General features: G+C 61.4%; 1 protein-coding gene across 1 annotated transcript; it reads left to right on the top strand.

The window, feature by feature from the left end:
* The first annotated feature begins 1,796 nt into the window (after window positions 1–1,796).
* CIBAR2 (CBY1 interacting BAR domain containing 2) lies at window positions 1,797–12,793 on the top strand. The gene is made up of 9 exons (XM_070612424.1): window positions 1,797–1,937; window positions 3,667–3,901; window positions 5,502–5,570; window positions 5,648–5,749; window positions 5,872–5,877; window positions 6,664–6,768; window positions 9,737–9,850; window positions 11,655–11,756; window positions 12,464–12,793. The coding sequence occupies exons 1-9, from the start codon at window positions 1,918–1,920 to the stop codon at window positions 12,578–12,580; spliced, it is 870 nt and encodes a 289-aa protein (XP_070468525.1). The 5' UTR covers window positions 1,797–1,917; the 3' UTR covers window positions 12,581–12,793.
* The last annotated feature ends 826 nt before the right edge of the window (window positions 12,794–13,619 follow it).

The following is a 13,619-nucleotide window of genomic DNA, read 5'->3' as shown; positions in this document are numbered from 1 at the left end:
GTGGCGTTGCAGGAGGACTCGGGGGTGAAGTCAGGGGACCCCGGGTAGCCATGTGACCCACCAGCCCCTGCCGGGAGGGGAACAGGCGGGAGGACGTGGCAGGGCTGCCGGCAGTTCTCTCTGGACCGGGATGAGGGTCCTGGGGCCGCCTGAGCGAAATGCCCACGGCCTGGGGGTTAAAACCGCAGAGGCTCCCTCTTGCCCCGTCCTGGAGGCCGGAGTCCCAGCTCCAGGCGCAGCGGCCGCTCCCTCTAGGGCGGGGGGAGCCTTCCCGCCTCCCCCAGCTCCCGTGTGCGTGGCCTCGGCGCCCCAGTCCTGCCCCTGCGGTCACACGGCCGTCCTCCCTGTGTCTCTGCTTCTCTTCTTCTGAGGACACCGGCCCCCCCGCTCCAGCCTGACTCGCTCAGCTGACTGTCTCCACACAGACCCTGCTTCCCAATAAGGTCGCTTTCTGGGGCGCTGCGTGGACGTGCATTCGGGGGGACACTATTCAACCCACTGCAGCCCCCACCCCCAGCAGGGGCACAGGAGCCGCCTAACCCACCCTGCCTGCCATCCTGCAGGGCAGAGCCTCGTAATGACCAGTGAGCCCCGGGGGACGGGTCCGAGCCACCAGGTGGGGTGTCAGGGAGGTGGTGTGCCCCGGGTAGGAAGAGCTGAGCTAGGTGTATGCATCGCTCAGGGCCTGCAGGGAACACAGGGCACAGAGAAGTGTGGGGAAGGGGCAGGCAACCAGCACAAGATGGCGGGGTCCCCGTGACAGCCACCTGGGAGCGGTCAGCACCCTGGGCCTATGTGCAAGGAGCTGCAGCAAGGGTCTGCCCCTGCCCTGTCCGTTTGCCTCACGCCACGGACTTAACTCTCCTAACAAGGAAGCAAGGAGATATTGTCATGATCCCATTTTACAGGGAAGGAGACTGATGCCCAGAGAGGTCAAGCGACTTGCCCAAGGTCACACAGCAGGGCTTGGGTCTGGGATTCGAACTCATGGTTAGCTGACTCTAAAGTCCTTACTTCAAAAAAAAAGGCTCTTCCTTATGAAAACCTCCGGACCTGCACAGAGGGAACAGAACCGTGTCCAGTCCCGTGGGGCTCCAGGGACCAGCGTTCTGCTGCTGTGCTCCAGCTGAGCCTCCTCCACTCTCAGCCTTGTTGCTGCCGTCGCTCTCTCACCTCTTTTCTGCTGGTGCAGCATATGTGATGCGATGCACCCATCCGACGCTCGGTAGCCGCGCTGGACTGAAGTCACAGCCAGACACGCGCTGCTGCGTCGTCTTCGTTTATTTTCTTACTTTTCTAACAACGGCCAGGTGCTGTTTTTATAATAAGGGAAAAAAACAATGAAAACGCTGATGACCACGTTCAAGATGTTCCTTTGGGCTGGCGCCCTGTGCCCTCCATCCAGCAACGAGGCGTCAGGACCCCCACGTTGACTCGGTGCCTTTTCGCACCCCCATCCTGAGCACCGGATCCCCTGGGACCCTCAGCCCCGACTCTGGGGACAGCCGGGCGGCCTCCTCGTGGGAAGAGGCACCTCAGAGCGCGACGGAGCCCAGGCCCTCTGCCCTAAATCCAACCACTGCCGCCTCCTGGGGACCCCCAACACGCCCGGATCCTCGGAACCCCAACTGGAAAGGGGGAGCAGGCCTCTCTGGGAGCCCCTGGGCCAACGCAAGGCTGGGTGAGGCCTCCTAAGCCCCTGGGAGGCTGCCCGGGGCAGGGGTTGCCAGGCGACCAGCCGAGGCTCCTCCCAGGGTGGCTGTGGGTGGCCAAGTTGCCTGGCAACCAGGTGGCAGCGTCCCTTGAGCCCAGACCACACAGCTGTGCCCAGCCCTGCCCGGCTTCTCCTGGGCCTGTGGGACCCCTGGGGCCCCTCGTTGCTCCCCGAGACCCGGACAGCCGGCGCCTCTCGTCACAATGAACATTGTTCTCTCCAGGTGAGTGGCCTGCGCTGGCCCGGCTGGGAGAGAGCGGGCGGTGGGGTTTGGGGGCTGATGCGCCAAGAGAGGTGGGGGCAGCCAGGACTGGCAGGGGTGGTGGTGGTGAGGGGTGCTCCCCCTCCAACTCTGCCCCACCTCAAGGTCGAGGGAAGATGGGGACCGGGACTATAGAGCCTTCTGGAATCTGACCTCTGTCTGCTTCTCCAGCATTACTGCTCACAGCTCTGAGCTGGTCAAATTCACAGGGTTCACCCCTCCTTCCCTGGCTCGCCTCCACTGAGAAAACTCCTCTTTGTGCCTCAAAGCCCCAGCAGGCATCACCCCCCTCCCCCGTGGACTCATCCCCAACCCCACTGCCCCCAGCCTGATCCTGTCACTGCTCCCTTGAAGCTCGCCTGCCCCTTGATCGGTGTTCCCACACCTGCTTCCTCTGAGGGTCACAAACTCCAGGGTGCCTGCGAATCACTTGATTCGATTCCTTAACAACGCAGCCCCCTAAGCCCCGCTCACAGGGGTTCTGGCTCCCAGTGTGGGGTGGGGGCCTGGGAATCTGCATGTTTAACTTGTGCCCCAGCTGATTGTGGTTGAGGAGGTCCGAGGACCCCACCCGGAGGAATAGAGGCTGTGGTGGCTGTGTGACCTTGAGCAAGATGCTTCGCCTCTCTGGGCCTCACTTTACTCAGTTTTAAGTCGGTGACAGGAATAGTGCTTTACTTCCAAGTGGAGCACTTTGCAAACTGCGAGTTCTGCGCGAGTTAGGGTTCGCTGGGCGGAGGACAGAGGGCTGCTCCTCAGGGACTTTCTGGCTTCAGGGACGTGATGAGAGGGTTGCACGGGGGACTGTGGTCAAATGGGCTGGAGGGGGACGACCTGGGGGCGAGGGGCGAGGAGAGGGTGCGGAGGGGCGGGCGGGAGGCTGTGCCGCCTTGTCAGCACCTACGATGGGCGGGTGCCTGGCCCGCAGCACGTTGAGGTCAGTCAGCAACTCGCACCCTGAGATGCGGAGGGCGAGAGGACCAGGCAACAGGTGACATGTCAGAGGGACAGACTCGAGGCCCCGGGCTGTGGGGAGAACGGGGGGATGAGGAGGACATGGGCACCACCCTCGATGACACTGGCACGGGGGACACGGGGCATCGGGCGCTTGTCGGGAGCCACAGAAGGCGCAGCCCTTGAGTGGACCCACGTGGAAACCGCTGAGCTAGGTGATGACAGTGTATCCGCGTTGGCTCCTCGGTCATCACCAGTGTACCCCACCCCCGCGAGACGTTAATGATGGGAAAAGCTGTGTGCTCCAGGGGGACAGTCCACTTGGGGTTTCTGTCAACCTCAAACTGGTCCAAAAATAAAAGCTTCGGGGTTCGGAGCCAGGAGAGAATTTTGACAGCTGGGCAAAGGTGGAAGGGGCATTTCCAAGGGAAGAGGAGCTGCGGCCAGGGCTGCTGGGAACAAGCAATGACAGCCAGGAGGACCAGGGCCTCTCAAGGGTCGCAGAGAGGGAAGGGCCGGCTTGGGGCCAAACCCGCGTTTGCATCCGTGCCCGGCCACTGGACAGCCCGCGACCCACTGGTCTCCCGCACCTGCCTTGATGGGCTCACGCAGCACCCTAAGCATCATGCAGGGACCGGGCGCCTGGCAGGAGGGCGATGGAGGGGGACCCCGCGTCGCCGTCCCGGCCTGGCTGGGCGTCACTGCCAGAACCGCCCTCAGGCCCCCGCCTCCCCAGGGACAGCCAGGTGCGGGGCATGGAGAACACGGTGAGCAACGCCGAGAAGTACTTCGGCCAGTTCTGCTCGCTGCTGGCCGCCTACACCCGCAAGACGGCCCGGCTGCGGGACAAGGCCGACCAGCTGGTCAGACAGCTTGTCGACTTCGCCAACACCGAGACCCCCGAGCTGCGGGCCGCCGTGAGGAGCTTCGCTGAGGACCTGGCCAAAGTGCAGGATTACCGACAGGCCGAGGTGGGTGCGGCCACCCGGGGGCTCAGCCGAGGCGGACGAGGGGTGGACAAGGCAAGGAGACCCAGGGAGGGGCCCTGCGGGCAGCGCGGTGGGCCCACCTGTCCCCGGCACAAGGCACAGCCCCAGGGTCCCCGACCTGGAGCAATGCTGGGGAGGCTGCGGCATGGTGGGGAAATAATTAAGAATAAAAATCTCCTGCCGGCCCGGAGACATCCTCTCTCCAGTGGGAGAAAAGAACAAAACAGCTTTTCTGGTGAACACGCGTTAAACCAGACTGTGACGCACGTCACAGGCGACCTGGGAAGTGATGGCAGAGACAGACAGAGACCTCACCCCGCTGCGTTCCCAGGCAGAAAGAACCCGTCACACGCACTCGCGTTCTCAAGACGGGTGCCGCTCGCCCCTCGGGAGGGGGACGGAGGGCACCATTTGTCACCAGGGACTTCCAAATCCCACCTGGCGTGTGGGCGGCCACCTGTGCGAGCTGATGTCTTTATCCAAAGGAGCAACGACACTGCTCACGTCTCTGTGACAGCTCGGAGTGCACGGGTGCAGCTCCCCAGAGACGCTGCCTCCTTGAAGTCTGCGTCTCAAGGAGATGACCATCCTGCCGCCTTGTCCAGCCTGCCGGGCGCTTATTTAGCGTTTTAAAGGCTTACATACATCTCAGAGGGACAGAGAAAGGGTTTACCATCCTGAGTTTTCTAAAAGAAATACTGTAAGAGAGGGGAGGTGTCCCTGTTCCTTTCGTCACCTGGGAAAACCAATTTTTCTCTAGATTTGTGCTTCCCCTTCCCAGGGTCGTGGGGAGCCCAGCTGCTCTGGCCCATCTGGCAAGCCAGGGGTTCAGGGGACCCCTGTCTGCAAGGCATCAGCCTCACCTGGGAGCTTGTCGGAAATGCAGGTCCTCAGGCCACACCCGGGACGGCAGAGTCAGAACCCCTGGGGTGGTGTCCGGCAATCAGGGTTCTAAGGAGCCCCGGGGTGGGGGTGGGGGGACTCGCAGGCCTGCTGTAGGGTGACACCCACAGATTTAGAACAATGGGGGGTGCGGGGTACGTAGCCAACATTGGCTTTCGTTGTGATCGTGTTACTATTACTGATATTGTTCATTCCAGGATCTAGCGTTAGGCCTGGCGCACAGGCACTGGCTCAGGGTGGGAGGGTCCCCTCGCCCCCCGTGCTGCATCCTTGGTGGCTGCACAGTGCAGTCAGCTCCGAATCCCGAGCTAGCCTGTGTTCCCTGAGGGTCTGTCGAGCCTCCCCGGCGAGATCCTAAGGCGCGCGGGAGACCGAAACAGCGTGGGTTCCACAGAACTGTCATGGAGCCCTGGGCGGGGACAGTCACTACACCCATTTTACAGGCCAGGGAGCGAGGCTCAGCAAGATGACATGTGGCGCCCAGCCCTGCGGAGCCCTGAGCCCAGGCCCGCGCTCGCAACCCCTGGGGGCAAGGGAGGGTGTCAGGGGCTCCCCTGCTCCCCAGCCACGCAGCTCCAGGTGTGCAGACGGCGCTCCACGAATGCAGGCTGGGGGCCGCGCACCCTCCAGGCCTCTGCTGGCTCGTCCGCCCTGAGTCTCTGTGCATCCGTGTTCCCAGGTCGAGAGGCTGGAGACCAAGGTCGTCACCCCCCTGAAGCTCTATGGGGCGCAGATAAAGCAGACCCGGGTGAGCGGGGCGCTCCAGGGTGGCGGCGGCTGGGCTTGTCGCCAGGATGCCCCGAAAACACCCTCTGTTCCCCTTAGGCCGAGATCAAGAAATTCAAACGCGTCCGGAATAACGAGATCAAACAACTGGAAAAGCTGGAGAAACTGAGGCAGAAGTCGCCCTCGGACAGGCAAATGATCGTATCCTTCCTTGGAAGGGGGCCTGGGGCTGGGGGCGGGGTGGCTGTTTGCCATGGGCCCCCTCTGAGTGGGGCGGCCAGGGGCCACCTGAGTTCACCGGCTCCTTAGCAGCCCTCCCGCAGTCCCAGGTGAGTGTCCGCAGCTGGCTGGCGGAGGCGGACTCGCACACAGGTAACCAGCGGGCTCCCGCACGCACGGCCGGGCGAGCTTCCACCTAGGCAGGTGCGGGAGTCCCAGGTGCGGGGGAAGCAGCGGGCTGGGGGCTCTGTCCCATTGGGGACACTATTCAACCAGTCACTCCCCTCCACGGCCCTGTGACCTCATCAGAGTCACCTACTGAATGCTCCCACGAGGTGGGCACCTCCAGAGAGGGAAACTGAGGCCGAGGAAGGTGACTTGCCCAAGGTCACAAAGGGAGTTAAAGGGCAAACCCAGAACTCGGCTCTGAGGGCGTCTGACTCTAAAATCCAGGTTCCTCACGTGCGGGGTCTGGCATGGGGTCGGGTCATGTAGATGTCGATCAAAGGAACCAATGAATTGATTACCTAAAAGCATTCCACGTGCTGGAATGAATTATCAGTGAACGTGGCGTCCCTGTTATAAGAATAGCTCCATGGTGCCCACTCCTTAATTCTCACAACAATCCTGCAAGCGGGTCTTATCACTGTTCCGTTTGCAGGCAAGGAGATTGAGGCTCAGAGAGGTTAAGTGACTTGCCCGAGGTCACACAGCTAGTAAGTGGGTCTGTCCAAGCAGCGCCAGCCCCTTTAGCCACGGTCCTACTCAGCCATTCCTTCAATGACCACGTTGGCAAGAGACACCCACGACGCAGGAGAGCTGGCCCCAAAGTAGGGGGGAGACTGAGGCTGATCCATGGGGGGTGCCCCCCATGGCACTTCCTCTCTCTGGGCCAGGCAGAGACCAGGGTGCAGAGGGCCTCGGTGGACGCCAGCCGCACCACCCAGCAGCTAGAGGAAACGATCGACACCTTCCAGAAGCAGAAGCTGAAGGACCTACAGGTAGGCGTGGCCGGTCCTGTGCTGGACGTACCGTGGCCTGCCCCGTGTGTGCCCGCGTGCCTGTGTGAGTGCGTGTGTGCGCCCCTGGGGTTGTGTGTGCGTGTGTGTGTGTGAGCTGGTGCCCACTCGCTCGAGCTCAGAGCCCGGCTCCCAGGACAGTTAATCCTGGCCTGATCCTGGCCGCGGGGGTGGTGGCCGGCAGCACAAGGGCAGCTGTCCGCACAGCTGGCCGCCCGGAAGGCAGCGTTGGAGGAGGCCCTGCCCCCCAACAGGCAGCCGGCCGCCACCCCAGAAGGACGTGGCAGAGTGTCTCCCTGGCCCCTGCCTCTCCACGCCACCCCCGGGACCGCCCTGCTGTCTCCTTTCCTTCCTGAAGCTCTAAACGCAGGTTCCTCCCTCCCTCCCACCTGGACCCCATCCATCCCCACGGCAATCCTGGGCCCGCAGCCCAGCTCCCGCAGGAGGGCCACAGGGGGTCAGGGTCTCTAAGGACAAACGGATCTGAGGCCCCTGCCCCCGGCTTGATCCTCTCTAGTCCATTTTCCAAATTGCAGCCCCAGGGATCTCACGAGAGGCAGCTCCACTTTGTCACTCCTGCCTTTGTCCCTCCACTTTGTCCCTCCCATGGCTTCCCTTGTTCCAAGGATAAAGGCCAAAATCCTCCCCAAGGCTCTGGAAGCCCCAGCCCAGCCCTCCAGCCTCTCCAAGCTCAAGGGCACCAAGCCCTTTTGTACCTCAGGGCCTTTGCACAGGCTGTGCCCTCTGTCAGGAAGACTCTGCCCTTACTCTGTATGGAGTTAACACCTCCTCATCCTTCAGTAAACTCTCCTGGACCCCCACACCCATCTGGTCCCTCGTTAACACAGTCTGTTATGTCCCTCTGGGGGCAGTTATCCCAGGGGGATGATTAATTATATCTTTGGTTCACTTGTTAATCTAACAAATGTTGAATACACACCTACTATGTGCCAGGCGCTGTGCCTGAGGCGGGGGCACCACAGCCAGGAGGCGAGGCCCCCATCTTCCTTGAGTTGATACCCCTGGGGGAACCCTGTTACGTGTGCTGCTCCTCAGGGAGTGCAGGGCGTGGCGGCGACCTCACTGCTCCACGTCCACCTCCCACACCACACGTCGGTGCCTCAGGGCGGACCCCCGCCTGTCGTGTCCCCTGCTGGGTCCTGGGCACCAGGTCGTGGACCTGGCACTTAGCGAGCGCTCAGTAAAGATTTGGGAAATGAATGAGGGATAAATAAACAAAGGCAACGAACGCAAGAGCTAGGGAGGCAGTGGTAATTGGTGCCCAGGCAACTGTGAAGCAGGCAGGCCCTGAAACCCCCAGCTCACCGTTATTAGGCACCTGCTGTTTACGTGGCCCGAAGGCTGGGCCCAGTGGGCGCCAGCAGGAGCTGACAAGATTCTGGCCTCCATGGTCTGGGGCAGCACATGTTTAAAATGGGCGTCCTTACACTTCTGGGGTTAAGTGTGTAAGAGACACTTGTTCAAACCACCCCCTGTGAAGCTCTCCCAATTTTGAGAGAAAAACCAGAACTTAAAATTATGATTCCCACCATATAGGTTTTAGGTCGCGACTCTAATAAAACGATCATGTTTATAACGTAGCCCACCAGCTCCTATCAGAGAATGTGGGAACGCTTTCAGCAGAAGTCACCTGCAGACGGCGATGGCTGGGCCCAGCCGGGAGCCCATTCAGTGGGCTGGGGTGGCCAGAGAATTCGCATTTCCGACCCTCCCCGCCCCTGAGGTGGGGCTGGTGCTGATGTGGGCAGCGCAGATGGAGAACGGGCAGCGCAAACCGAGAACCACCGCATTGGCTGCGTCTCTCGTAGCCTCTGAGAACTGGGGCCACCCTTGTCCCCCTGTGCAGATGAATAAGCTGAGGCTCCCAGAGGATCGGTCATTTCCTGGAGGCCACAGGCCAGGAAATGGCAGGATACAGCCCTGCCTCCTGACGCGCAGCTGTCCCCACTGCGCTGCCTCCTGAGGGGAGGAGGTGGGGGGCGGGCATTTCTGTCCCCTCCCCTTCTTCTCCTCGGCTGGTTTGGGGGCTTCCCCGGGCTGCCTCCCCGGGGGCTTCCCATGTCAGGTGAGGTGGTGCGTTTCCAAACTGCGGCTCCTCCCTCAGCACCAAGCCTCTGTCTTGCTGGGCCCTAAAGCAAAGAGAGAGACTCTGCTAGGGCCCCGCACACAGTAGGAGCTTGTGCTGGGCCCCCCACGCAGGATGACCTTGTGCTGGGCCCCCACAGGGTAGGAGCTTGTGCTGGGCCCCCGCACAGTAGGAGCTTGTGCTGGGCCCCCCACGCAGGATGACCTTGTGCTGGGCCCCCACAGGGTAGGAGCTTGTGCTGGGCCCCCGCACAGTAGGAGCTTGTGCTGCGCCCCCACATGGCAGGAGCCCCCACTGGGCCTGGACACAGCAGGAACTCTGTCAGAGCTTGCTGAACTGGGCTGAAACATCTGACCAGGAGAAGCCGACACCTCGTTACATTCTGGCAAGCCGGCTCAGGCTGTGGGGCCTCTCGGTGGGGCCCCGTCTACCAGCAGCACCCCTCCTGCTCCTGGAAGACCGCCCCCCCCACAGCCCCTGGTGACAGCGGCTGAGGTTTTGTAGCCATCAACCTGCAGACACCTGGCCTTGGAGTGAGAGAAGCAAAGGCTGTGTGGCGAGCCCAGGTGACAGAGCTGAGGAAGGGACGCCCCTCAGCAGTCCTTGCTGAGAAACGAGCCCTCCACCTTCCGGAACCATCCCTGTGCGAGGCAGCTTTTGAAGGGGAGTGCATTAGCTGTGTGATCAGAAATAAATTAAAGTGTTGACCTAGGACCCGTCCCCACAGGACAGCTAAGCCCCGGCCGCCGGTTGGTCCCAGCCGCCGGTTGGTCCACGTGCGGGCGCCCCAGGCCCCTCCCGCTGACAGTGCTGCTTGCGTGATCCCGGCTTCTCTCCCCACAGAAAATTTTCTCAGACTTCATAACCATTGAGATGGTCTTCCACGCCAAAGCGGTGGAGGTGTATTCCAGCGCCTTCCAGGCCCTGGAGAACTACGACCTGGAGAGAGACCTGGAGGTGGGTAGGGCGCCAGGCCCCGCTTCCCCTTCGGTGGCAGGTGGGGGGCCGAGTTCTATTTTGGTCCTGTCTTGATAGGAGCAGGTGTTTTTTTCCTTTGAGGAAGATTAGCCCTGAGCTAACTACTGCCAATCCTCCTCTTTCTGCTGAGGAAGACTGGCCCTGAGCCCATCTTCCTCTCCTTTATATGTGGGACGCCTGCCATAGCATGGCTTGACAAGCAGTGCCATGTCTGCACCCGGGATCTGAATCGGTGAAGCCTGGGCCGCCGAAGCAGAACGGGCACACTTAACCGCTGCGCCACCAGGCAGGCCCCTTGATAGGAGCAGCTCTTGTTGGCAGCGTTCTGCAATGTTGATATCTTGAGGACATGTTCTGATGAACTGTTTTAAATATCCGCCCCTGGGCGCCAAACCTAGGGGTGGGAATTTTCCCAACACGATCTATCTGGAACATCAACGAGGTCACTGAAACCAAACAAACGGGGGCTGGCCTCGTGGCTTAGCAGTTAGGTTCCCACGCTCCAATTCTGCAGCCCCAGGGTTCGCAGGTTCAGATCCCGGGTGCGGACATGGCACCGCTTGGCACACCATGCTGTGGTAGGCGTCCCACATAGAAAGTAGAGGAAGATGGGCACGGATGTTAGCTCAGGGCCAATCTTCCTCACCAGAAAAAAAAAAAAGAAAAAAACCCCAGACAAATGAATCACCACAACAGAAAGCGTCTCTGTGCTGGTGTTCGCCATAGTTTGGATGCAGACGCAGGGCTTATTGTCTGTCCCCATCTGATCTGATGAATCTAGCACGAGCTGTCTGAGTTGGCCACAACCCACAGTGCCAGGCCTAGTGATGGATCCCGCAGTCGTCTGCCGTGGGACTCTTTTGCGGTTCCGGGGTTGGCGGGTGCAGCCAGGCGGTCCTCCCTGGATCTCTCATCAGCCTTCAGTCCGTCGGTAGCTGGGGCTGGAGTCATGGGCTTCCCGCTCCTGTCCGGTGGATGACAGCCGTCATCTGGGCACAGGGCCAGCCACGCGTTTTGCAGAACTCGGTGCAAAACGGAAACGCGGGCCCTCCGTTCAACAGTTGTTAGGAACGTCAAGACAATGACAGGAGAGTCCTTCTGAGCTGGGGGCCCTGTGCGCCTGCACGAGCCGTGCATCCCCAAGCCCGCCCTGTCTGGGTCCCCAGCGGGGTCTGCAGCCAGAATATCCACCCGTGGCCTCTCCACCTGGCGTGGGCTTCTTCATGGCACAGCGGCTGGGTCCCAGGGCGAGCATCCCAAGACAGAACCACGTCACCTTTATGACCCAGCCCCGGCAGTAACAGCGCCGCTGGCGCCGCATTCCACACTTAGAGTGCGAGTTGCCAAGGCCGCGTTGAAGGGACGAGAGGGATAGTCCAGATCCTGATGGGAGACGCGTCAAAGAACTTGAGGATAAGCTTTAAGCCAGCGTTTGAGGTTGAATGCAGAGTGCCTGGGCTCTCCTGCATTCGCGCATCTCTACCATATTCCCGGGGACGAGGCTGATCGCTAACTTTCCTGTGTGTCTATGGACGCGTCACCTAGCCTCTCTGGGCCTCAGTTTTCCCGTCTGTAAAATGGGATAATAGTGCTCACTTACTGGGCTGTGGTAGATCGTACGGGATAACGAACAGGAGGCCCTCAGATGGGACCTGGTGTGGGCGGGGGTCCCGGCAGCGTGGGCTGTGCTCGCACTTGGGTCCCACCATCTGCTCCCCGCCCTGCCCCACGCCCGGTGTGTGTTTCCCAATCGGATCCAACCCCCCTGGTCTCCCCTCGGCAGGATTTTAGAGCCAAGATGCGTGGAGTCTACGGGCTGTACGACCCTCGGCCGCTCACGGACACCGCGCCCTCCCTAGCCAGCCTGGGGTCTCTCGCCGGCCAGGTGAGCTCCAGGGGGGGAGTGTTACTCCTGTGACACAGTGAAGTGACCCAGAGAGGCCATCTGGGAACAGAGACTCCGAGAAGGGGGCGCTGCCTGGGCAGTGTGGGGGCACCCTGAGTCTGACCCTCACCTGCCTGGAGGTGGCATCGGTAACCCGCGGGGCCATGTGTCCAGAGTGCCCCCCAGAGGCACCGGGAAGCGTCCACCTGGGAAGCTGAGGGCTCGGCACCAGCCCCTCCTGCCTCCAGCCCGTGGCCCGTGGGTTTCAGAGGTCAGAATGTCTCAGATTTTAGGAAAATAACCGGGTGCCTATGCTACTTACCTTACGAGCCCAGCAAGGCCTGTAATCAGGCACATTTATATTTCCACACGGACACCTGGCACCTTTGAGTGTTCAACCAAGTAGGCTAAATAAAGACGCTAAGAGGCCTCATGCCAATCAGGGTCAAAGGCCGTGGAGGAAGGACAGCCCTCAGCCAGACTGCCTGGGTCAAACTCACTGCTCCCAGGCTGTGTGACCTTGGGTAAGTTCCTTAACCCCTCTGTGCCTTAGAGTCGTCACCTGCAAAGTGGGGCTGATAATAGTAACCCCCTCGTAGGGTTGTCGTGACTATTAGGTGAACAAATCTACACAAAACCCTTAGAAAACAGAACTTGTGGCCGTCATTATTATTACTGATGTTTTTGTGATGATGATTATTATTCAGAGTGCTGAGAGCCCCATACGGAACCAGAGAAAAGAAGAGGAGGCGAGTGAGGATGACTCTACTGACGAGGACCCCGTGGAGGACCTCAGGGGACAGAGGCAGGGACTCCACCAATAGGACGAGAACCCCCCAGTTGGAAAAATGGGGCTGGATGCTGGGGGCGGGGGGCGGCTCCGCTGTGTGCCCTTGGGAGAGGCACGTGCCCTGTGAGCCTCAGTCTCCTCATCCGGACGACCGGGACAACACCGCTGGCCGCCCAGGTGGCTCTGGGGGTCAGCGTGCCCAGCACGGTACCTGGGGCTCAATAAACACAGGCGTGTCTTAACGGCAGCCATGCTGGGTCTCGGCTCCTGTCCTGTGACCTGGGGACCCTGGGCGTTGAGACCTGTGCCCTGTCGAGAGCGCGGTCGTCAGTCTCCCACAGCCGCAGAACGAAGTCCCACCAGTGGGGGCTCGAAACCACAGCCGCCTGCTCTCCCCCGCGCCGGGCCCTGCGGGCCAGGGTCAGGGTGCCAGTGGGGGGCCGTCCGAGGGCTGGGGGGGGGGGTCTGTCCCGGCCACCCCCTCTCCTCCGCCCCGGCACGGGTGCTGCTGGCCGTCCCTGTGTCCCTCGGCCGGTAGACATCGCTCTGGTCCCCGCCTCCGCCGTCACGTGGCTTCTCCCCGTGCGTGGCTGGTCCACATGCCCTCTCTGTACCAGGACCCCAGTCACACTGGGCGAGGGGCCACCCACCCGGGGATGACCTCATCCTGACAGATCACCTCCCAAGGACCCTCTTTCCAGATAAGCTCGTGTTCTGGGACTGGGAGTTAGGACCTCAGCATGAGTTTGGGGGGGACACAATTCCCCCATCACACACGGACGTGTTGTGCAGGATGACCCTGGGACCGGGGACACATCACAGAAGTCCAGGGGTGGGGGGTGCAGGTGAAGGGAGGGGTGGGCTCCGTGCACTCGCTGGCCACCCGCCTGGGCGCTCCGGGGGTGCACGCTTGGGGAGCGAGTTCCCGACAGTCTTGGGGACATCGTGCTCTGCGTCATGGTCCCCAGCACACTCACGCTGCCTTCGGAGGACCGCTTCTGAGAAGGGTTGGGCCGCGGCCTCTCGAGCCAGCCTGGTGGATGCAGGCTCCGCTCTGGGGCCAGCTGGCCCTT

This window comes from Equus przewalskii, chromosome 3, assembly GCF_037783145.1.
Source record: "Equus przewalskii isolate Varuska chromosome 3, EquPr2, whole genome shotgun sequence".
Taxonomy (NCBI): domain Eukaryota; kingdom Metazoa; phylum Chordata; class Mammalia; order Perissodactyla; family Equidae; genus Equus; species Equus przewalskii.
The sequence above is the reverse complement of the archived record's forward strand: the minus strand, read 5'-3'. Positions and strand labels throughout refer to the sequence as shown.

Excerpts from the sequence above, each read along its gene's own strand:
- CIBAR2 (XM_070612424.1), top strand. The coding sequence starts at position 1,918 with ATGAACATTGTTCTCTCCAG. Across the intron at positions 5,571-5,647 it reads CGCAGATAAAGCAGACCCGG|GCCGAGATCAAGAAATTCAA; the intron begins GTGAGCGGGGCG and ends TGTTCCCCTTAG. Across the intron at positions 11,757-12,463 it reads TGGGGTCTCTCGCCGGCCAG|AGTGCTGAGAGCCCCATACG; the intron begins GTGAGCTCCAGG and ends ATTATTATTCAG.